This window comes from Callorhinchus milii, unplaced genomic scaffold, assembly GCF_018977255.1.
Source record: "Callorhinchus milii isolate IMCB2004 unplaced genomic scaffold, IMCB_Cmil_1.0 Scaffold23, whole genome shotgun sequence".
In the NCBI taxonomy this organism is placed as follows: Eukaryota; Metazoa; Chordata; class Chondrichthyes; order Chimaeriformes; family Callorhinchidae; genus Callorhinchus; species Callorhinchus milii.
In genome coordinates this window covers 9330951-9354525 of record NW_024704764.1, presented here as the reverse complement: position 1 = coordinate 9354525, position 23575 = coordinate 9330951, and the positions used below count along the sequence as shown (strand labels likewise).

The 23575-nt window shown below is 54.7% G+C and overlaps 2 protein-coding genes across 2 annotated transcripts; both read right to left on the bottom strand.

Annotated features, from left to right (window-relative positions):
• Positions 1–109: 109 nt before the first annotated feature.
• Positions 110–5613, bottom strand: rnf113a (ring finger protein 113A). Its single transcript, XM_007910189.2, has 10 exons — positions 5488–5613; positions 2823–2899; positions 2614–2715; positions 2079–2186; positions 1845–1954; positions 1416–1522; positions 1238–1327; positions 861–954; positions 398–504; positions 110–312 (listed from the first exon to the last, which is right to left on the bottom strand). Exons 1-10 carry the CDS (start codon positions 5579–5581, stop codon positions 227–229), a joined length of 975 nt encoding a protein of 324 aa, XP_007908380.1. The 5' UTR covers positions 5582–5613; the 3' UTR covers positions 110–226.
• Positions 5614–6024: 411 nt separating this feature from the next.
• On the bottom strand, positions 6025–23062 carry LOC103189707 (1-phosphatidylinositol 4,5-bisphosphate phosphodiesterase delta-3). The gene is given in 17 exon segments (XM_042343365.1): positions 6025–7320; positions 7531–7680; positions 8525–8660; positions 9175–9203; positions 9206–9352; positions 9801–9917; positions 10165–10315; positions 11416–11511; positions 11794–11946; positions 12664–12808; positions 13891–14092; positions 15804–16029; positions 17049–17178; positions 17850–18078; positions 18909–19070; positions 21256–21373; positions 23002–23062. Coding segments are annotated over 16 exon segments (2229 nt in total). The 5' UTR covers positions 21323–21373; positions 23002–23062; the 3' UTR covers positions 6025–7231.
• Positions 23063–23575: the final 513 nt, after the last annotated feature.

Sequence of the window (23575 nt, the reverse complement as noted above, 5' to 3'; positions counted from 1 at the left end):
TGACTGTAACAGAATACCGTGTGTGTGTGTGTGTGTACACAATGGACTATATTAAGTGTCCAGAAATGCAATAGTTAAAAGTTTTTCGTTTATAAGCACATAGAAGAGATTTCTAAACCAATCTCTTTATTTTGCTGGTCTACATAAGATACAAATTACATCAGATGATAAGCAGGAGTTTTTGTGGGCGGGTGGGCGGGAGGGGGGAAGAGAGAGACGGAATGTGTTATTCAGGATGCTCCTCGCCACCCTCTGGATGTGAGTGCTCCGAGCATTGTTGGGCCTTGTGCTTTTCCATTTTGGTTATCAATTCTAAGACAGATAACATATTGGTTAAAGCGCTGGCCTGAGAACGTGAATCCAGAGTGAGAGTGTAAAGCCAGTGTGAGGAACATACCTTTGGCTGGATTGAAGACCCCATTGGTCTGCTGGTTGCACACGTAGCACCGCTGGGTTTTGCGGTACTGCTGCAAAGCACAGCTCTCACAGAAGTAGTGCTTACACCTGATGGAGAACAGACACTGTCTTACACCACCACTCTATTCCCTTCTCACAGTACAAATATCACCCTGTATCGAAACACTTGTGGGAATCGCTTTGCAGAGAAAAGATTTCAACCTCTCCTGCTGCTTGTGGCTTAATACAACAATAATCCTAACATTTGATACAGCGCCTTGTCACGTTTTTGAGACGTCTCAAAGCGCTTCACAGAATATGGTGTAAATATTGGCTTTATATTTTGTGGGCGAGTCAATCCAATTCCAGCCTAGATCTGCCCGCAGAAACTGTTAGGCCGCTTCCATCGACTCAATCGTAGTCTGTCCGTTTTATACAGGTTGACGATAATGCGACCCACTTACTTTGTGATCACTGGGTTCTTAAAGCTGCTCTTACAGATGAAACACTTAAAGGGAATGTCTTCCTCGTCACTGCTCACTTCGTAGTTTTCATCATCTGTAAAGAAAAGGTCAAAAGGGGCTTTTATTTGAGGGAACACAATACACACAGAGGCTGATTGTGTGAAGAAACACTGTCCTGGTGTCTGTCCTGAACCTGTGCCCTCTCACCGTGCAAGTTAGTGTAAACCTTACAAGGGGACCAGTTGTAATGAATTTCATTGTACAGAACTGCTATACGGCGCCTTTCGGCACCTTGGGAGGTCCTTCCGATGTGAAAGGCGCTAAATAAATGGCATTTATTGTTGTGCAAGTGACGACGGGAGATACTGAGCACTTGCCGTTGAGTCCGTATCGCCCTTCATCCAGCTCCCGCTCGATCTGCCAGCCGTGCTTGTAGTCTGAACGGTCGTGCAGGAACTTACAGCTGTCTGTGAGAGGAAAATATCAATTAGCGTGTTTAATGAGAAAATCTGGATTACGTCTAAACCTCAACCACAGAGAAGGTAAAACACTTGCCTCCGAAACCGCAAAAGCCGGTTTCTTTGTAATCTTTGCAGATGTCCGGCTGGTAATCCCATCTCACTGTGGCTCGCAGGTGCTCGGGAGCTCGGATCGGCCCCTTCCTGCCACGCAAGGAACAGATTAGATTCACCGCAAGAGGTGGGACAGCACTGCTACTCAAGTCATTGGTACGATTTTCCTCAGAGTGGGGCCTCCATGAGTTAACATTACTTCCAGTTACGAGAAGGACTCTGCACTTGGGATTCCATCAATAGCTGAGCCTTCAGGTAGTATGCCTTCACTCTACGACTCTCTCCAAATCCCTTACCCTTGGCCTTCTCTCCCTACCTTCAAAATTCTCTTAAAAATCCAGTTCCGCTAGCTCCTCGACGGCCTCCGACTGATTCGAGGAGCTGGAAGGGAGGGAGGAAGCAACACACTTACCTGACCATCCCAGACGCTGCATTTCCCATCGACGTGTCCTTGGGTTTCACGTACTTGACGTAGTTGTTGATGCCACGATAGATCTTATCGTCTTCCTTCCCTTTCAGCTCCTGTCAGCAGCAAATCAGGTACTGAAAAGGATGACACCGATCTGTACCCAGACCCACCACACTCTCTGATCTCCGCCACTACCTCCCCCCCCCCCCCACGCCCTTCTCATTTTGCTCCTCTTACCTCCTGGATTTTCTGGCTACGTTCAAAGATGGCCTGCATGTCTTTGTCTTTTTCCGTGTCCATTTGGTACACCGCAGTTGCCCCCATATCCTCTGGACCAACAGGTTTCTAGAGATGAGAAGGGTTACAGTTACCATTGCTCTCGTCTCTACAAAACAAGGCTTTGTCTCGGCATAACTATCGAGCAGAAGCCATGGCTGACTTTCCGTTCTCTGTCATCAGAGGTCACTGAGGCTAATTACCACAAGTATGAGTTACAGAACATTTAGTATGATTTAAGACAAGTATGAGTTATAGGCAGACTTCCATACGTCATATACTATTAGTGTTTGTGGGACACTGCCGTGCGCAATTGGCTGCCATGTTTCGCCCAAAAAAGACAGTCACTACGTTTTACAGTATATTCTGTGAATGTTTTGCTGTGGTGCCTTTCCCCAGAGAGACGTTGTGTGGTAGTTTGTACGGAGAGCTACTTACAACAACAACAAAATTACATTTATATAGCGACTTTCACATCGGAATGACCACTACTTACTGCCGACCGAGTTGACTTGTAGGTCACTGTAAGTCCTTCGCCTTCATCCTTGTCACTGTTGCTGTCACTATAATGTTCCTTGTGCCCTCCAGGTTTCGCGGTCTAGAAACAATTATACAACACTTCAAAATGCCAGCCTTTGCAACCACTGCATAGGACTGTTCAATCAATAGGCAACGGCATTTTCCCAGCACCTCTGTCTCACTCACCTGCTGAATCATGGGGTTGGTTGCCTTGTGTTTCTTCTCTCTGCGTACCACTGTGCTCTCATTTTCCTCCCCACTCTCTACACAAGAGACATCACAGGAAGTACAAACACTCAATAACCAGAGCAAACATTGCACTTTCGCATAACAGAAAACTGACCTGTCAAACCTGTGACTCCTCTTTGAATCCCCAATCCAGAGAGAATTCTCAGTCAGTGTCAGGTGATGCCCCAAATAGCAGTGTCACAGTGTACCATGTGAAGTCATCTCTTTTATATATTAGCAATAATTAGCTACTCATGAAAATAAGTATCTACAGGCACAGCTTATCTGAATGTTACGTATCTGCTGGATAACCGCGTTTCCCTGAAACCAGATTTGTATTGTTCTGAACTGGAGGAACCAGACGTACATGTCCTTTAAGATTGGCTTTAACAAGTAAATAGCCCTTTGGAGGGGAACGCACTCTAAGCATACTTCTGGAGTACTTCTTCTCTTCAAACTCTCGACTTACACAGAAGTGAGCGTTGGCTCGGAGACTGGGCCAAGTGTCATGTAATAGAACCACTTCTGAGCAGGTGGAGCCCATTCGTGAGGCTACTGGAGTCACTGACTGAATCTGAGAGCACTGGAAGCCTTCTGGAACTTCTAAACAAACTACATAACCCTGGACCTACCCAGCAGGAGACAGCGTGGTACCCAGAACAACCCTAAGGAACAAGGCCAGAAATCCTTTGTGCATTTATACAGCATCTTTCAGTGCTTCACACTGCTATCGAAATGAATGCCGCGGCTAGCCTGTGACATCCCATAAACAACGAGATAATAATAATAATAATAATACTGGATGATGAGCAGCCAGTTAACTTGAATTTCGGTGTGAATTTGGATGCGGAGGGGGAAATCAGCCAGGATATCCAGGAGAAAAACCTGTTTCTTTGTAAAAAGTCACAGATTTGTTTGTTTTTTTGGGGGGAGGGAGGGAGGGAGGGAGGGGGGAGAGCGAAGAGGCCCTTAATGAATCACAAGGCAAGAGGAAACTAAACAAACAGCAATCAAAGAACAAATCTGGTACGATGAACTTGGAATTATTGAGTAACATTATAGTAGTGACACCAGGTAACATCAACGCCTGCGTGCTGCCATTAACGCTACTGGGGTTAGAGGGTGCATCGTGATTAGAGAATCCGACAGGTTTAACTTGGAAGCTTGCATTGACCTATGGAGAAGGATGTCAGTGTGGATGAGTTGGCTCTGGAGTGCCCAGGCCCGACGTCGGAATCGCTCTTTAGCGATGTTCTGGGATTTTTGGAAGCGCTCCCTTCGCACCCTGACCGAGAAGCTCTGGCAGATCTTGCAGGCGTTCATGTCGTGCTCGGGCTCCAGGCAGGCAATGCAAAGCTTGTGGCCATCGTACACCGAAAAGGGTCTTTTGCAATTGGCACAGGGCTTCAAGAATTTCGTGTAGTGCGACATCTCCCAAAGGCGGCAAACTAGGTCCTGCCCAACAAGGGTATTACGGGCAAATATCAACGAGGCAGAGCTTTCAGCGCAGGGCAGGGAGGGGGGGGTGGGGGGGTGGGGGGTTTGCGGCTCTCAACCAGCAACGACAGGGTAGACAACTCGCAAGAGAAGAGGTCGTGGAAGAGCGGTAATGTCAGGTTGACAACTTTCCTGTAAACTAGGATGTCTTTACAGGCGGATCCGCAGGTTTTCGGCACTCCCAAGACTCTACCCTGTGCGGCGGGCGCTCGCTGTGTAAAATGCGCTCTGTTTAAAGAAACTAAATAAATGATCATTTCCAAGAAAATGAAGCGAAACAGATGATGGGCTTGTGCTTTGTGATGTCAAGTGTCGAATGCAACACCCGTGTCCCTGTGACAGAGGCAGCGTCACCGCTTTCTTTCACACAGAGCCAAATCACTCAACCAAACACGTCGGGGCCTTGAGCTCATCGTCGCGACGACGGTTCAGGAGGTTTTGGAGGAAGGCGGACGTTAGAGATCTCCGCAGCGCTGTCGGAAAAGAAAAGGGATGGTTTCTCTCTCTCTCTCTCTCTCTCCCGGTGTCCCGGCCGATAATCCCCCTCCCCCCAGTCACTACGCTTCACACAGTCACTGCGCGTCACACGGTCACTACGCTCCACAAACATTACCTGCAAAAAGCTAGTTTCTGCGAAGCGCAGTGACTGCGTGTGCAGTGTAGTGACTGTGTGCGCAGCGCAGTGACTGCGTGCGCAGCGCAGTGACTGCGTGCGCGGTGTAGTGACTGTGTGCGCAGCGCAGTGACTGCGTGCGCGGCGCAGTGACTGCGTGTGCAGTGTAGTGACTGTGTGCGCAGCGCAGTGACTGTGTGTGCGGTGTAGTGACTGTGTGCGCAGCGCAGTGACTGCGTGTGCAGTGTAGTGACTGCGTGTGCAGCGTAGTGTAGTGACTGTGAGCATTTTCGCAACGCTGAGAAGGGAACGCGGATCGAGTGAAAGGACAACAGGGAATCGTGAGGGACAATAGGAACGGAGGAGGAGGAGGAGGGAGGGAGGAGGGAGGGAGGGGGGAGGGGGGGCGGAGGCCATTCAGCCCCTCCAGCCTGTTCCGCCAGTCTCTCAAGAGCGGCCCCTTCAAGGCTGTTCACTCGGTGACTCCCCCCCTCCCCTCCCGCCTCCCGGTACCTCCGTCGCTGTCGCTCGTTCGCCGTTTCCGTCCCTTGAACTTTCGGGAGGATTTTTTGAACAGGAAAGTGCAGACCGACCGCTCCTCCGCCATCTTGACAACAAAGGGGGAGGGCGCACCACCGCGCAGGCGCGGGCGGCGAGGGGCCGCCCACAGCGCCGCCGCCGCCCACAGCGCCGCCGCCGCCCACAGCGGCTCCGAGCGGCACTGCAGCGCCTCGGCTGACCGCGTCTGCACAGCGACCCCGTGCGGCTCCAGGCGGCGCTGCAGCGCCTCCACGTGGCTGGTGCCCCCCACTGCACACACAGAGCAAACCACCAGCACCACCCACCCACCCACCCACCCACCCCAGTGACTCCCACTGACCTGACCCCACTTGGGGAGTCCCACCGCCAAAGCGGATCACTAAAGGGCAGAGACCACCCCAGTAGTTTCCCGCCTCGGGGTGGTGGTGGGGGGGGGTCGGGGGGTCGGGGGGGGGTCCTGATCCCTCCGAAGCCGCACTGCGGCGATAAACCGCGCGCAGGAGGTCGACGTGCAGTTCGGTGCGTTTATTTGCGGAATAATACATGGAACGCGAGCGGTCAAATAAACCCGAGGTCCCGCCTCGCGCCGGGACCGGGCGGACGTTAAAAGGTTCCGGCCGCCGCGCTGTTCCGCAGGAGAGAGTGGACGGGTCGCGGCGCGGTCCCGGCCGACAGTCCGCCAACGGCTGTCTCCGTTCCGGCCGGAGGTGCGAACCCGTTCATCAGGGCAGCGCGTTGGCCGGCAGACAGTCCCCGCACCTCCGCTTATTAACTGGGAAGCACTTTGTGACCTTTCGAGCGGCGACGAGGCTTCTGTAACAGATGCGACAATTATATGGCAAACGTGCTCAACCGCACAAGATTGCGTACCGCACGCGCACGCACGCACACACACACACACAAAAAAAAACACGCGCGAGTCTCGCTCGAGGAGAGATAGGACATTGGCTTCGTCACCTCACGGACTTAGCGCAATAATTCTACGTTATTCCAATCAAAAAAGGCGAAGTTTCTTCCCCTAAATTACAGACTCAAAACACCAACTCGTTACCGAGTACCGAGCCCGCGTCTGTGATGGGGGTTCCTGCGCCCACGCGGTTCGAGCCGAAACTTTACTAAGGTGCACGAACGGATGCAACAAAACAAGTGCGCGTTGTCGTTACCCAAACAGAATAAGGCAAAGGGTATTTGTAGGCGTTTCCTTCAGGGAAGGTGATTAGGGCCTCAGAACACTCGGCCAAAACCATAATAGCTTTCAGCGGGGAATTAGATAAATAGATTAAATACATAAAATAAGGGGTGTGGGGTAAAGAGCGCGAGCAGATGGGAGCTTCAATGGGGCTGAAATGGTTTCTTTCTGTGATGTAAAAGTTTGACGGGACGAGAAGTGACCCTCCCTCCCCCATCCCCCCCCACATACACACACGCGCGCGCTTAAAAAGTTGGGACATTCGATGTCTGTGGATATAAAAATGTTTCGCGGATTAAAAGTCTAAAAAGCTTCAGATCTGCTGGGAGTTGGGACGGATTCTGGGTTACGACCCGGCTCTTGAGGCTCAACTGGAGCCGAATTCAGGGACGGAAAGCTTCTCCTGTGTCTGAAAATCCGAGCTTCATCCCAGGCCAGTGCCTGAGGCAGGACCTCAGCCTCCCAGCACGATAGACCTGTGCACCCAGGTCTCCACCCGACCGCAGTGACTCAGTCACCGTCTCCGGTCTACTCGCTCTTAATCCTGATCCGGACGAACAGGGTGGCCGGCGAGAGGGAGGTGCCGTCCTTGGCCAGTAAGTGGACGTGGCGATAGCCTGCGGGAGAAACGGGGAACAGTTAATCGGGTTCCTGGGGCCGGGAGGAACACTGGGGTTGTTATAAACAGAATCCTCAGCAGCGAGAATGGTCCTGATTGATCGAGTTCTCACGGAAACGTGGAACAGTGTGCGTTGGCGTCAACACGGTATATATTTTGGGGCAACGTGTATACCCCCCGCCCCCCCCCCACACACGCGTGCGCGCACCTTGCTGGACGCTGGTGAACGGGAGGGTAAACTGCCCGATGAAGTCGTTGCTGCTGGCCGTGTCGTAATCCTCCACCACAAAGCGGATCAGCGCCAGCTCGGGAACGCTGATCCCGAACCTCAGCACCTCGTTCCACACCGGGTTAAAGCCTGCGATCGGGAACACCAACATCAGCCCCGAGCGGTGAGCAGCCACTGCCCCCCTCGGCCACAGCCTCACCACACTGACCCCCCCCAGCCTCACCACACTGAGCCCCCACCCCACAGCCTCACCACACTGACCCCCCCCCCCCCCACAGCCTCACCACACTGACCCCCCCACCCCACAGCCTCACCACACTGACCCCCCCCCCCCACAGCCTCACCACACTGACCCCCCCCCAGCCTCACCACACTGAGCCCCCCCCCCCCCACAGGCTCACCACACTGACCCCCCCACCACAGGCTCACCACACTGACCCCCCCCACCCCCCACAGCCTCACCACACTGACCCCCCCAGCCTCACCACACTGACCCCCACAGCCTCACCACACTGACCCCACCCCCCCCACCACAGCCTCACCACACTGACCCCCCCCCCCACAGCCTCACCACACTGACCCCCCCCCCAGCCTCACCACACTGACCCCCACAGCCTCACCACACTGACCCCCCACCCCACAGCCTCACCACACTGACCCCACCCCCCCCCACCACAGCCTCACCACACTGACCCCCCCCCACAGCCTCACCGCAGCGCGCCCCCAGCCTCGGCCACACTGACCCTCATTCCCTCCCCCCTGAGATAGTGATACACTCTGTATTTGACACAGCGCCTCATCGCCTCATTGAGACGTCTCCAAAGCACTTCACAAAACATACTGTAAAGTGTAGTGACTGTTTTTTCGGCCATCATAAAACATCTAATTATCTGCAGCCCCTGAATCCTCCTCCCCAGCCCCCCCAATCCAATCCCCCCCCCGGGGACCTCCCCCACCCCTTCGCTGCTCTCACCATTATTCGTCACGTATCCCGTCTTTCCGGACGCGTTGTCCTCGGGAACACCGTGAACTTCCACCCTCACCTGCGGGTCCACGATGGAGTTCTTCTTGGTCTTGTTCACTTTGGGCAACTGCTGAGCTGTGATCACCTGTCGCGGAGAGAGAGAGAGAGAGAGTCCGAGCACTGCAACACCAGCGAACCATCCCCTCTCCCCCCTCCCCAGACCACACTGAGACACAAAGCAATACTCAGCAACTAGTTATACAGAGCGAGGGAGGGGGCGGTGGGGAGAGGGAGGGAGGGGGCGGTGGGGAGAGGGAGGGGGTTGAGGGAGAGAGGGAGCGGTGGGAGAGGGAGGGGGGTGAGGGAGGGAGGGGCGGTGGGGAGAGGGAGGGAGGGGCGGTGGGGAGAGGAAGGGGTTGAGGGAGAGAGGGAGCGGTGGGGAGAGGGAGGGGGGGTGAGGGAGGGAGGGGGCGGTGGGGAGAGGGAGGGAGGGGGCGGTGGGGAGAGGGAGGGGGGGGTGAGGGAGAGAGGGGGCGGTGGGGAGAGGGAGGGGGGTGAGGGAGGGGGGGGAGAGGGGGGGAAAGCCACTGGGCAGAGATGGACAGAAATGACAAGGGGAGAAAATGAGGCTGACGCCCAAACACGTGGGGTAAAGTTACATCAATGACCAGCTGTCTCCTGTCCAGCCCGGCCCCCGGCACGGGCTTTGTGGGCTAAATGCGGAGTCGCTGCTCCTCATGAAGTCCGGCTTCAGCACGTAACCGCAGCGACCGTTCTGCCGGAACCTTCCCTCGTTCAGGTCCATCTCCGCTCCGCACTTCTGGAAATTCAGGGAAACTGGAGAGGAGAGAGGAGAGGAGGGGGGGAAACCCCCAAACAAATCATAACCTGCCTCGGATCACAGCTCAAGACCTTCCTCTTTAGCTTTGCCTTCAGCAACCTCCCTCCCCGCTCAGAGTCGGGCTCCGCCACCGCTCAGCACTCAGAGACGCTGCCCTTGCGTGAATGGCGCTGTGTAAGTGCAAGTTGTTGTTGCAACCCATCAGGGGGGTGGGGGGGGGGGGAATAAACCCCAATAAGTCAGAGCCAACTGGTAGACACTAGAACATGGAACCTTAACTGAATTCCCCCCTCAATTCAGCCACAGAACAAAACAGTAGCCCACATCTCCCAACCCCACACCTACACGCACACACACACACACACAGAGTCACAGTGTGCAAGGAATCAATCCGACAGAGAAAGAGAGCGAGAGCGAGAGCGAGAGCGAGAGACGGGGTCTGACCGAGCTGACAGCCGGCATTCCACATGTCCTGAGGATTGTAGTTCGAAGAATCGAAGCGGGTTCCGGACGGATAAATCCTGCTCAGCTGCCTGGCGTTGTATTGGACAAAGCTTTTCCCTGGAGAGGGAGAGGGAGGTTAGATCACTCGATCCAGACCGGTTTGACGGGGGACGCTGCTGTGCCTAACCGGCTGCCGGGTTTCGCCCACAAAAATATGCAGACAATCCACTTCACAATATATCCTGTGAATCGCTTTGAGACGTTTCAACGATGTGATAAGACGCTCTTATCAAATGCAAGGGTTATTATTATTATTATTATTATTATTGTTATTAATAAATGCTTTTCCGCTGTGGTTTCTTACCCGATTCGGAGATCAGCTTCTTGGCTTTACTCTCTCCGAAGGAGGACATTTGCGTGACTGAGCCCTCGGTGCGGGAGGCAGCAAAGCTGTGGAAGTGGACGGCTTGGCAATAAACCACCAGGTCAGACAGCTCCTGGGACAGCTTCGCCTCCTGCCAACAAACACAAGCGAAGCCCATCAGTACCCAGGCTCCGCAACACAACACAACACAACACAAGCACCAGCTCCAGGAACATAGGAACAGGAGGAGGACATTCAGCCCCCGAGCCTGTTCCGCCATTCTATAAGGTCAAGGCTGATCTGCGCCTCAACTCCAATTACCCGCCTTCGCCCCATATCCCTTAACACCCCGACCCAACAAATGTCTATCCATCGACTTGGAATGGAATGCGCGCTCTCTCTCCCCCTTTCTGGGGGGGGGTGGGAGGAGGCATCCTGATTGCCTAATTCCGGAGAGTATTAGGCGCAGGTCCAGTGTTAGGGGGTCCATGAGAGTGTCACTGAGCGGCGTTTAGTTCCTCCAGTATCCACCAGGAGGCGCTATTTGACGTGGGCTAACGGGGGTTGAGGAACAGCGTGCAGTGCCAGCCCTGGCCTGCAGGGGGCGCCCCAGGACCAGGGTGGAACAAGGGACCCCCAAGTATCAATGTGTCTGTGTCTGTGTCTGTGTGTGTGTCTGTGTCTGTGTCTGTGGCCCCAATATACACTGCGTTGCCTTTTCTTTTTAAACCGTTGTATTTGAGTGCGGCCGAAACCCGAGCGATGGAGTCGTTGCGCTCTGGGACCCTCCGCCCGGAAGCAGATTTGACGATACGTCTCAAAAGGGAATTGGAGAGGTCCTTACGGCGGGGGGGAGGGGGTCGGGGGGGAAAAGCAGGGCTATTGGGGTAAGAGCGGAGGAGGGAGGTGGGGGTGGGAGGTGGGGGGGGGAGTGTGGGACGAGTTGGGAACTCTTTCAAAGACCTGGCACAGGTTACGATGGGCTGAATGGCCTCCTCCTGCGCTGTGAGATTGGGTGGTTCGTAGGATTCTCGTCCCGTCAGAGACAGTAAACCCTCTGCCCTCGGTTCCCGTGGACACGGACTCGCGGCAGGACACCCATTTGCCAGCGCGCCTCGAAAGACCGCCGCCCTGAATGTCCGACAGATCTCAGCCCGTCGTTCAGTCGCTCGCTCTCGCCTCCCTTCAACCGAGCCACAGAGCTCTGACTGTCTCTCTCCCCCCCAACCTCACCCTCCAACCACCTCTTACCTTCTTCTTCTCATTATCTTCCTCCGCCGTCTCCTCGTCCACGTCCCCCGAGGCGGTCAGCTTCTTCCCCTTTATCACAATCTTCCCTTTGAGCTCCTGCGGGAATGAGGAGGGACTGACTGACTGACTGACTGACCACAGCCTCGCAGCTCAATGTCAGTCGCCGCATCAGCGTCAGAGCACGAATGCTCCTCACCCTCACCGCAGACACACGGGAGGACACGGGCCAGGCCGGGCTAGCCTCGGGCCAGGCCGGGCTAGCCTCGGGCCAGGCCGGGCTAGCCTCGGGCCGGGCTAGCCTCGGGCCGGGCTAGCCTCGGGCCAGGCCGGGCTAACCTCGGGCCGGGCCGGGCTAACCTCGGGCCGGGCCGGGCTTACCTCGGGTGAGGGCAGCTCCTCGGGCTCTTTGTCATCAACTGGGCCGGTGACCAACAACTTGCCCAGAATGTTGGTGAAGTGTCGAGCCATCACCGTCTGCTGCTCCACCCCACAGTGATTCTCCAGCGACAGGATGAGGGGGAAGGGGGACGTCTGCCACATACAGCGAGGGGGGGAGAGAGTGGGAGGGGGAGAGGAGGGGAGAGCGAGGGGGAGTGGGGGAGAGGGAGGGTGAAGGGTCAGGGTAATAGACATTGAATTAAATTTACAGTGAAACATTCTTAGGTCAGTACATGTGGACGGACGCACCCAAACATACACACACACACAACAACTTGCACTTATATAGCGCCCTTCACACGGGGTAGGGTCCAGCACCGCACAGACACACGCACGGTCACGCATGTTGAAGTCAGCGGTTTGGGGGTTAACGGTGGCGGGAGGTGCAGTGTAATGTAGGAAAGGGGAGAGAGAGAGAGAGAGGTTTGAGGCGTTGTGTGATAAGAGGACAATTCCTGGAACTGATTTCCATTGAAACCCACTTCCAGGTTCCTTCCGGCTCATGTCCTGGACCCAAAACACCACGGATCACATTACAAAGTTAACCGTTAAACATTAAGGGATTTATTTAAGACGTGATAAGGCGCGGGGATCAATAATAATCCTTGCATTTGACCCAGCGCCTCGTCACGCCGTTGAAACTTCTGCAAAGCGCTTCACGGGAAAGCACGGCGAAGCGGAGTGACCGTGTATTTTCGGGGTGAAACGCGGCAGACAATTGCGCGCAGCGACCTCCGCGCCAACAGTCTCCTATAGCACGACACCAAACGTGGCCCGAGGCCAGTGTCGCTCCAGCCCCGGGAGCCTTACCTTGAAGGCGTAGTCGCGGATGGCTGTGACCACGTCCTTGAAGAGGATTTTGGAGGTGAGGGTGTGTCCGTGGTACACAACGGGCTCCCCGTTAGCTCCGTCCCAGCAGTCCAGCTCCACACAGCGACAGCCTCGCAACAGCGCTCTGACACACACACAGAGACACACACACACACACACAGAGACACACACAGAGAGACACACACACACAGAGACACGCACAGACACACACACACAGAGACACACACAGAGAGACACACACACACACACAGAGAGACACACACACACACACACACACACAGAGACACGCACAGACACACACACACGCACAGACACACACACACAGAGACACACACAGAGAGAGACACACACACAGAGATAGACACACACACACAGACACACACACAGACAGATACAAACAAAGACAGACACACACCCACAGAGAGACACACCCACAGAGAGACACACCCACAGAGAGACACACCCACAGAGACACACACCCACAGAGACACACACCCACAGAGACACACACCCACAGAGACACACACCCACAGAGACACACACACACAGAGAGACACACACACACACAGAGACACACACACACACACACAAACACAATCAGACAGACACACAGATACACACACACAGAGACACAGACACACAGATACACGCAGACAGACACAGAGACACAGACACACACACAGACACACACATAGACACGTTTGATTAAAAATAAAAAGTCGATAAAAGTTTTTTTTTTGAGGGGGGCGCTGGGGGGGGGGGGCACTGGGTGGGGGGGCACTGGGGGGGCACCTGGTCCGTGTGTCCCCAACATCACCATTGGGAGTGAGCGTTCACTTCACCAAAACAATCCGGCAAAGCTGTGGGGGAGGTTTCAGCCGATAAGCGACTGGTCTCGGATGGATGAACTGATCTCTCCTCTCAGCTGTGTGAGGGGCTGACAGGTTCCCTCCTCGCGGGATAGGGTCCCACAGCTCTTAACGCCCCGGGGTTGGGGGGGGGGGGGAAATCGAGGAGGCCTGAAATCAAATGGTTCGAAGGGTCTTTTTTTCACCCAAAATTCTCTCCCTTCCTCCCACTGAGGAAGAGGCGGCCGGGGGGGGCTGGGGGCTGGGGGCCAAGGGGATGGGGGTCCGGGGTAGGTGGGGGCCCAGGGGGTTGGGGTGCTGGTGGTGGTGGGGGGGGACGGAGTGGGCGAGCGAGTACCTGATATAAGCCTCAGTGCTGCTGGGTCCTCCCAGCTGGTCCTCCATCAGGTAGGTGTTGTGCGAGGACGAGATGAAGTAGTGGCTGAGGGGCTGCCCCATGTCCTGGTAGATCAGGTCATGGCTGTGGTTGAAGATGTTGCCGTCCGGCGAGAGCATGTACATCACAAACCCGTCCTGGGTCAGGAGCTGGTTCTGTTTCGCTGCCGATGGCAAATGGTCAGTGAGCGGAGAATCATGGACGGTGCCTCGATCTCGCGTCGGGTTCGTTCGTTCGTCCGTTCGTTCGTTCATTCATTCACACCTTAACTCCTAATAAATTTGGCCGCTCGCTCCATGGCGGTTTGTGGCACGTTGTTTGCGCGCAATTGGCCTGCCGCGTTTCGCCTCCAAAAACACACAGTCACTACACTTTACAGTGTTTTCCTGTGAGACGTCTCGATGACCTGATAAGGCGCTGTGTCAAATAGCAATAATAATAATAATAATAATCCTCGCCTTTGATGCAGCGCTTTTCCACTTCTTCTCGACGTCTCAAAGCGCTTCACCGAATATACCGGGCAGTGAGTTGACCGTATATCGGTGGGCGAAACCCGGCAGCCGACTGCGCGCAGCAGCCGGGGATTGAAGTGATCAGTTTCATTGCTTTTTTTTTTCCCCCCTTGAGGGGTTACTATCAGGCGCGCGGAGTCAGGAAACTTGCCCAAGGTTCGGCCCTGGCCGGGAATCGAACCCAGGTCTCGCACTCGCCTCGCGAGTGCTCTAACCGCTGAGCTCCAGGAATCCTGCGATGCGAGGATTATTGCCGGCCAGGACCCCAGGGAGAGAGAGAGAGAGAAACTCCCTTTCTCTTTCTCCAATAGACTCGCAGGGTCCTTGATGGCCTCCTGAACGGAGCTGAGTTAAGATATAGGACGAGATACGAGATGGAAGAAGTTCCAAAATACTTCACCATCTGGGACAAGCGCCGACAGACGGGCTGTGTCCACGGGTAACATCATTTGACGCCTCTATAAATAAAACCTTTGACTCAGTCGGAAAGAAAGAGAGAGGGGGGGGGAGAGAGATCTGAGCGCGTGAGGTGCAGGGAGCTGGTTCACACTGCGTGCACATTTATCGCACTGAACGCTTTCTCCAACCGCCGTCCACTTTGGAGTGAAATGTTTATTAACAGATAACGCGTCACCCTCAGCTGGGGGAGTGGGAGGGGGGGGAGTGGGTGGGGTGTGGGTGAGGGTGGGGACGGGAGAGGGCGAGGAACACACCGTGGCCTGGTCTCCAGTGGTGCAGAAAGAAAAGATCTCCAGCCCTGCTCTGCCCTGGGAGTGAACAGAGGAGAACTTGGTGGGATTTGGCTGTGACCCGGGAGTCACAGGGCCTCTGTGTCTTGCAGGTGAAACGCACCGGGCAGTGTGCGCTCAACGATGACCTGGAGGCAGGTCAGCGGTTAGAGCTCTCGCCTCGCAAAGCGAGAGGACCCGGGTTTGATTCCCGGTCAGGGTGAAGCCTTCAGCAACTTTCCTTACTCCACACACACACACACACACACACACACACACACACGTCTTACGTTTACCGGCAGTGAGTGGGAACCCGGTTGTTAGTCCATTGGCGGATCGCTCTTCAGGTAATAATCCCTACGAAAACCCCCCCCCCCACCACCAAAACGCGGTCACTCAACCCACGACTTGTTTGCGGGGACGTCGCTGGGCGCAATCGGCTGCCGCGTTTTCGCCCACAAAAAAACACGCAGTCACTACAGTTCACAGTGTATCCCGTGAAGCGCTTTGAGGACGTCTCGACGACGCAATCAGGCGCCGGGTCAAACGCGAGGGATTCATTATCGTTATTATTACGTCCCGAAAAATGGCCACAAAGAGGGGGAAGACGTTTGGGACAAGCGCTGGTGACCACCTTTCTCATTGAGCTCAAATCTCTCGATGAGTTCCACGGCGTTCTCCTCGCTGGGGACCTCCTTCTGCTCCTTCAGGAAGTTGCTGATCTCCCTGACGGCCAGAATCTGGTCCTCGCCCGAGTAATAGTTGAAGATCTCCTCCAGCTCCGGCCTCTGCATCAGCAGCTGACAGAACTCCTCGATCTCGTGCTCCTCCAGTTTGCTGCTCTTGGACCTGTCGCATTGCTGTTGGCAAAGACGAGCAGATAAAACTACTCGGCTTATCACTGGGACTCGTGCCCCCTCCCCGCCCTCCCCTCCCTGGAGCTCACACTCAAGGCTGACGTTTCAACGAGAGAGAGAGAGAGAGAGAGAGAGGCATTGTCAGAGGTGCCGTCCTTCGAAGGAGCCGTCAAAGTAAGGTGGGCTTTAAAAGATACCTTGGCAAGGAACAGGGGAGGAGGCCATTCAGACCCTCGAGCCTGTTCCGCCATTCTAGTAGATCACAGCTCAGCTGCAGCTCCACTTCAGCTACGAAACGGCAACGTGTATTTACACAGCGCCCTCCCCGCCCGCAGAGCCTCAGAGCGCTTAACGCGGTCGAAGGGGAAGGTTTTCAGACGGGACTTGAAAAAGGGGAGAGAGAGAGAGAGAGAGAGAGAGAGAGAGCGGGGGCAAGGCGGAGGGTCTGAGGGAGAGTGTTCCAGAGTTTCGGGGCGTAGTGGCTGAATCGTGGAGACCTGTAGCTCAGTGGTTAGAGCACTCGCTTTGCAAGTGAGAGACCTGAGTTCAATTCCAGGCAGAGGGCGAAACCTCGGGCAAGTTTCCTTACTCACACAGAGCCTAATAATTCCAAAACCAAAAACAATAATAAATTGGTCATTTTCAATCTACGACTGTTTGTGGGACATTGCGTGCAATTGGCTGCCGCGTTCGCCTAAATATACAGTCAATTCACTTTACAGTGTGTTCTGTGAAGCGCTTTGGGACGTCCTCCCGACGTGAAAAGCGCTATATCAAATGCAAGGATTATTATTATTATTATTATTATTATTATAATGTGTAACAGTGAACAATCCTCCCTCCCTCTCTAATCTCTCTAATCTCCCTCATCTCCTAATCTCCCTCATCTCCTAATCTCCCTCATCTCCTCATCTCCCTCATCTCCTCATCTCCCTCATCTCCTCATCTCCCTCAGGGCGGAGGGGTGGGGATCATCTTCCAGCCGTTTCCATGGTAACTCCCGGCCCCACTCAGTGCTGTACCTTGAAGAGCAGCAGCGTGTACTCCTCGTAAACCTCGATGTTGATCAGCTTCAGGAGGTCTTTGATCTCCTCGAGGCTCATCTTCTTGTCCTTGTTGGCGTCTGCCCTCCGCAGGTACTCGTGAATCCAGGTGCTCGGCGTTAAGGTGTCATCGCGAGAGCGAGAGAGAGACCCACCATCACGGCATCAAGTCCCAATATCCTGGCCCCAACCAGCCTCCCTGGCAACCCTGGTCCCAATCGTTCCTGGTGCCTTTCCTGAAATTTCTCCCCTTGTGCGACCCTAAACCCCTTGTGCTCCTGTCTTGGTGGGTCCGAAAGTATTGCTCTGGGTTTACCATTCCATTCCGACCCCGCTCTCAAAATGGTGAGTCTCTATAAAAGGTCCCCCCACCCCCCCCCCCACCACCACCCGACACGTCCCCTCTCCCAGAGCGAGGAGCCTGAGCTTGTCCGATCGTGGCTCACGGCTCATTCCTCTAACCCCGACGATCAGCCTCGTTCACACAGCGTAGAAAGATCTGCATTACCTGACCCCCAGCCCCAGCCCTCAACACGTCGTCGAGACGTCTCCAAGCGCTTCACAGGATACACTGTATGGACAACAGTCACTGCACTTCAAAGTAACTCATCGACTCGAGTCTCTCGCTGAGCAAACGCCTCCGTTCCTACGGGACACAGCGGACAGTTTGGGGCCAGGACATGTCAAGGGACCCCTGGATGGTGGGTGGGAGGTGAACTAGATGGACCTGGGTCTTGCGTTCGCCCAGTGAATGGCTGAGCGCCGGCAGCTAAAGGATATTGGTGCAGTTTCTCGCGCTGGCTCATGCCGGCCGCTCGGGCCATCAGTTTGTGAAGCCCCCGGACCCAGCGTCTCCTCTCCTCCAGGGTCCCGGCCACCAGGTCCAGGTTAGTGCGGTTGCCCTGGAACACGATGGTGAAGCACTGCTGCTCCGAGAAACCCCGACCGTGTTTCCGCATCACCTCCGACTGGTGGCCCTCACGCACAGACTGGATCTCCATCACCGAGACTGCGGAGAGAGGGAGGGAGAGGGAGAGAGTGTGAGAGAGAGAGAGAGAGAGAGAGGGGGGGGGGTGAGTGTGTGTGAGAGAGAGAAGGTGAGAGGCAGAGAGTGTGTGAGAGAGCGAACGTGTGATAGAGAGAGAATGTGGGATAGAGAGAGAATGTGGGATAGAGAGAGAATGTGCGATAGAGAGAGAATGTGTGTGAGCGACAGAGAAAGAGAGAGAGGGAGAGAGAGCGCGCGCGTAATCAAGATCAGCCCTAACGTTCACCAAGACATTCCACCCGCAACGCAAACACAGCCTTTTCTTCTTATCTTATCCGGAGAGAACAACCGTCCTCTCGGGATTCCCTGACCGGACACAGAGAAAGGGCGTTGATCGCAAATAAATAGCGCAGAGTTTAACATCGTTTTTGATACGGCGCCTGATCACGGCTTCGAGACGGCTCAAAGCGCTTCACAGAACACGCTGCAAAGTGGAGTGGAGTGACTGTGTATTTTGTGGGTGGAACGCGGCAGCCAACTGCGCACAGCAGCGTCCCCACGCAAGCAGTCGTGGATGGAAGTGACCAACTTATCATTAATATTTTTCTTTGGAGGGATTATAACCCCCCGGAGAGCGATCCGCCAATCAACAAGAACCTGTTTACTGCCGGGAAAACAGAGGTGTGCGGAGTAAGGAACCTTGCCTAAGGTTTGCCCTTGGCCGGGAATCGAACCCGGGTCCTCTCGCTTGCGAGGCGAGGGCTCGAACCACTATAGTACGGGAGGGGGAGGTGGTGGTGGTGGCTGTGGTGGTGGGATGGGGGGGGAGGGTGAGGGGAAGAGATACTCACACGTGGTCATGCCGGACTTCTTCATGGACTTGCTCTCACACCACACGGTCAGTCCGTCCTCCAGCAGCCGAAACCGACGATATTTCGTCCACATCCGGGACCTGATCTTCTGTAACTTGCTGCCTTTCTGCATGAACTTCAGGTCCTCATCCTCCAGCAGACCTGGGCACACACACACACATACACACGCACACGCACACGCACCCACACGCACGCACACCCACACGCACACCCACACGAACACGGACAAGCCACGGCTCAATAGTTATATCGATATCAACAACTAATTATAAAGCATTTGGCACTCAGGAGAACGTCGCAAAGCGCTTCACAGGATTTACTGTAAAGTGCAGTAATAACATTAACAATAATAATAATAATCCCTGCATTCGATAGAGGGCCCTATCACATATATGTTATAATATCACATATTCCTTTCCCCAAAACACACATCGCCTTCTTTTGCCTTATCATATGTTTTATAAAGTGCTTTGAGACGTCTCGACGTTGTGATAAGGTACATATACTCCCTGCACTGAACCCCGAACCCCACCCCTCGCCAGGCCCCACCGGCTCCCTATCACACACACTATACCCCGCACCCCCACCCCCCCATCCCCCAGCCCTCGCCAGGCCCCACCGGCTCCCCATCACACACACTATACCCCGCACCCCGACCCCCCAGCCCTCCCCAGGCCCCACCGGCTCCCTATCACACACACTATACCCCGCACCCCACCCCCCCATCCCCCACCCCTCGCCAGGCCCCACCGGCTCCCCATCACACACACTATACCCCGCACCCCCACCCCCCCAGCCCTCGCCAGGCCCCACCGGCTCCCTATCACACACACTATACCCCGCACCCCCACCCCCCCAGCCCTCGCCAGGCCCCACCGGCTCCCTATCACACACACTATACCCCGCACCCCCACCCCCCAGCCCTCGCCAGGCTCCACTAACTCCCTATCATTGAACAGATTGATTTCAAGATCCTCTCACTCGTTTTCAAATCCCTTCATTCCCCGGCACCTCCCTCCCTTCTCCGTCCTGCTCACCCTCCAACCCAATACCCGCTGCATCCGCTCGACTGGTTCTGCCCTCCTGCCTGTCCCCCGTACCACCACTACCCCCCGAAACTGTGGAACACCCTTCCTCTATCCCCCCTCCCCACCACCTTGCCCCCCTTCCTGCCCCATTTTCAGGTCACGCCTGAAGACCTTCCTCTTCGACCAATGCCTACGGTCATCTCCCCCCCCATTCCCCCCTTCCCCCGGTCTCGGGGTCATGTCCCGCCACTGTCAAACTCGATGGGACGCTGTGTTAATGCCGGTTGTAGTTGGAGGACATGAGTGTTCCTGCGAGGCGAGTGCTCAAGACTCCATGAAGCCCCGAGCGACAGCGGCTCGGAGACTTCCAAGTCGTGGGCGGGGACCGGGTTTGCTTTGGAAGGAAGAGAAGTGGAGACAGAGAGGGGGAGGAGTGGGGTGGGGGGGTGGGGGGAGATTATTCCCAATCCCTTTCCCCACAAATACAATAAGCGTCCGCTCACACCCCCTCCGCCCCACCGGTAAACCAGATGTGACCTGTGATATAACCCAAGACAGACACAGAACAGAGACAGATGTGCAGATCCCTGGGCTGGGAAAACAGTGGGGTGGGTGGGGGGGGGGGGAGGGGGGAAAGGGGGAGAGAGAGAGAGAGAGAGAAAGGGGGGAGAGAGAGAGAGAGTGGGTGGGAGAGGAGGGGAGAGAGGAGGGGCTTTTTTTTAAATCAAAGGAATGCTTTTCCCATTAATGGGACAGAAATTCCTTATTTAGTCATCGCAGCTCTGCACTCACTCACTCACTCACTCACAGCGTCTCCAACAGTGAAAAGGCTACTGGGCCAACTCTCACCCCCACCCTCACCCTCTCACCCTCCACCCCCCACCCTCCCTCTCCCTCTCACCCCCCACCCTCCTTCTCTCTCACCCACCCCCCACCCTCTCTCTCTCACCCCCCCCCCTCTCACCCTCACCCCCTCTCTCTCAGCCTCACCCACCCTCTCTCTCACCCACCCCCACCCTCTCTCTCTCACCCACCCACCCCCGCTCTCACCCACCCACTCACTCACCCACCCTTTCTCTCTCTCTCACCCACCCACCCCCTCTCTCTCTCACCACCCCTCTCTCACCCACCCACCCACCCACCCCCTCTCTCACCCACCCACCCCTCTCTCACCCACTCACCCACCCACCACCCCCTCTCTCACCCACCCACCCACCCACCCCCTCTCTCACCCACCCACCCACCCCCTCTCTCACCCACTCACCCACCCACCCACCCCCCCTCTCTCACCCACCCACCTCTCTTAATGTCTTTCAGGACCAGCTTCTTGCGGGCTGAGGAGTTGGGGTCTGATCGAGTGTTCATTCCTGTCTTTGTGTGTGTGTTCCTCTCCTCCTTCTGCTGCTCTGTTACTGTCTTCAACACAACACCAACACAACACTCAACTGCAAATCTCTCTCTCTCTCTCTCTCTCTCCTTCTCCAGTGGGTGGGGTAAGATGTTAGATTACACCACACAGTAAGTTCCTTGGGTTGGGAGGTGGTGAGAATGACTACCAGAGAGTGGGTCAATCCAGGGAACAGCTGGGATTGATTTATACATTGCTCTTTCTCTGGGGTGGAGTCAGTCAGTGGCTTGAGGTTTCCTCTCCAACTCTCTCTCTCACTCACACACTCACACACAGCCCTCACTGTGCTGTCTTGAGACTTAAAGCTGATTGACATTAGATTGAATCTCCAAATAGACTGTTCAGTAACCTTCTCCTTCACAGAAATCAATCCCTTTTTTTATTAACGTGTGAGAGAGACACACAGGGACACACATATAGACACACAGACACACACACACACAGACACACAAACACATAGACACACAAACACACACATCCACACACACACAGACACACAAACACACACATACACACACACACACACAGACACACACACACATAGACACACAAACATACAGACAGACGCAGACATGCACACACAAGTTGGGTAAGTGACCCCTATCCACTCTCGTGACTCGAAGATTCTCAACATAGGAAAACATTTCTTTTTGGCAGGCGGACAAATGAAATTTGAATATCTTGCAACAATAAAGCCTGGTCTTGTTTGCGTCCTGAAGTGCTGAGTGATTATTTTTTCTGTAAAAGTGACTGTGTGTTCTGCAGGCAGCCAATTTGTGCACCGGGTGGGGAGGGGAGGGGGGGGGAGGGGGGGGTTTTAACCAAGACGCCGAGGAGAGAGAAAAAAACCCTGAATAATAATCATTGTATCTGATGCAACATCTTATCACGTCGTTGAGACGTCTCAAAGCGCTTCAGAGTGTACATTGTAAAGTGGAGTTTGCACAGCAGTGCCCCCACATACAGTCGTGGATTGAAGTGACCAAATTATTTGGGAGGGGGGGGACACGGATTATTACCCCCCCAGAGAGGCGCGCGTGTGGAGTAAGGAAACTTGGCCAAAGTTTCGCCCCGTCCGGGAGTCAAACCCGGGTCCTCTCTTCCGTAGTGACGTTCGACATCTCGTGAGTTTAACTTTTTTTACTCTCCTCATTCATTTGCCAAAAAAAAAAGAGACAAAGAAAAGGCATTTTGTTTTTGTTTTCAAAAAAAAAGATCTCTGAACGCGGGAAGCCAAGAGGAACCCGGAGGAGGGAATTGCGACGTGTTTGCCATCAATCAGCGGTGTTTACACGCTACACTGGGGACTGTTTACGAAACGGGCACTTACTGCCAACACGGGAAAGTCATTGAGTGGAGCCAAGTGGGTATTTTTTCATGTTCTTCTGTGGGGTGGGGCGGGCGGGCGGGCGGGGGACGGGCAGGGGTTAGCAGTGTGGCAAGCTTCTCCCGCTGCTTGTCCAGCTTGGACCGTTCGGGCTTTGGCTTTAGGGGTTCAACAGGAGCCGAGTGGGAGGATTCCCTGCCCCCAGTGACCGGTCTGCCCAGGGGAGGGTGGTGGTGAGGGGGTTGGAGGAGGTGAGAGGTGAGGTGAGAGTGAGGGGGAAGTGATGTGCAGAGTTTCGCAGAGCCTGACCTGGTTTCCAATCCTGTTTATTCAGCAATAACAAGAACCAACGTGAAAATCCTGTAAAGTTCCGAAACGAGCTGACACCTGGATTGAATGTTCTCCTCCGGAAATGGTCATCGAGGGCGACTGCAAAACCTTCTTCCTTTCAGTCAAACGCTGTCCTTTCTGTAACTTACGTTATTAATCATACCACTACTACTAATAATAATCCTTCGCCTTTGATAGAGCGCCTTATTCGCGTCTTCTAAAGTGATTTGGATGAGTTTTGTGAGCGAAACGCGGCAGACAATTGCGCAAAGCAATGTCCCCACAGACAGTCGTGGGTTGAGTAACCGCATTTTTTTGAGGGATTATTAACCACAGAAAGCGATTTGCCAATCGACTTACAACTGGGTTGCTGCTGGGTCAACAGAGAGGCGTGCGGAGCAACAAATCTTACCTAAAGTTTATGTCACCCCTCCTTCCCTCCCTCCCTCCCTCCCTCCCTCCCCTCCAACTTTTTCTGAACTTGACCAGAGTTTGGTTTGTGACCCGAATGAGAAACGAAAGCGATTGCTGCTGATCTCTGCTCTCGTGCACG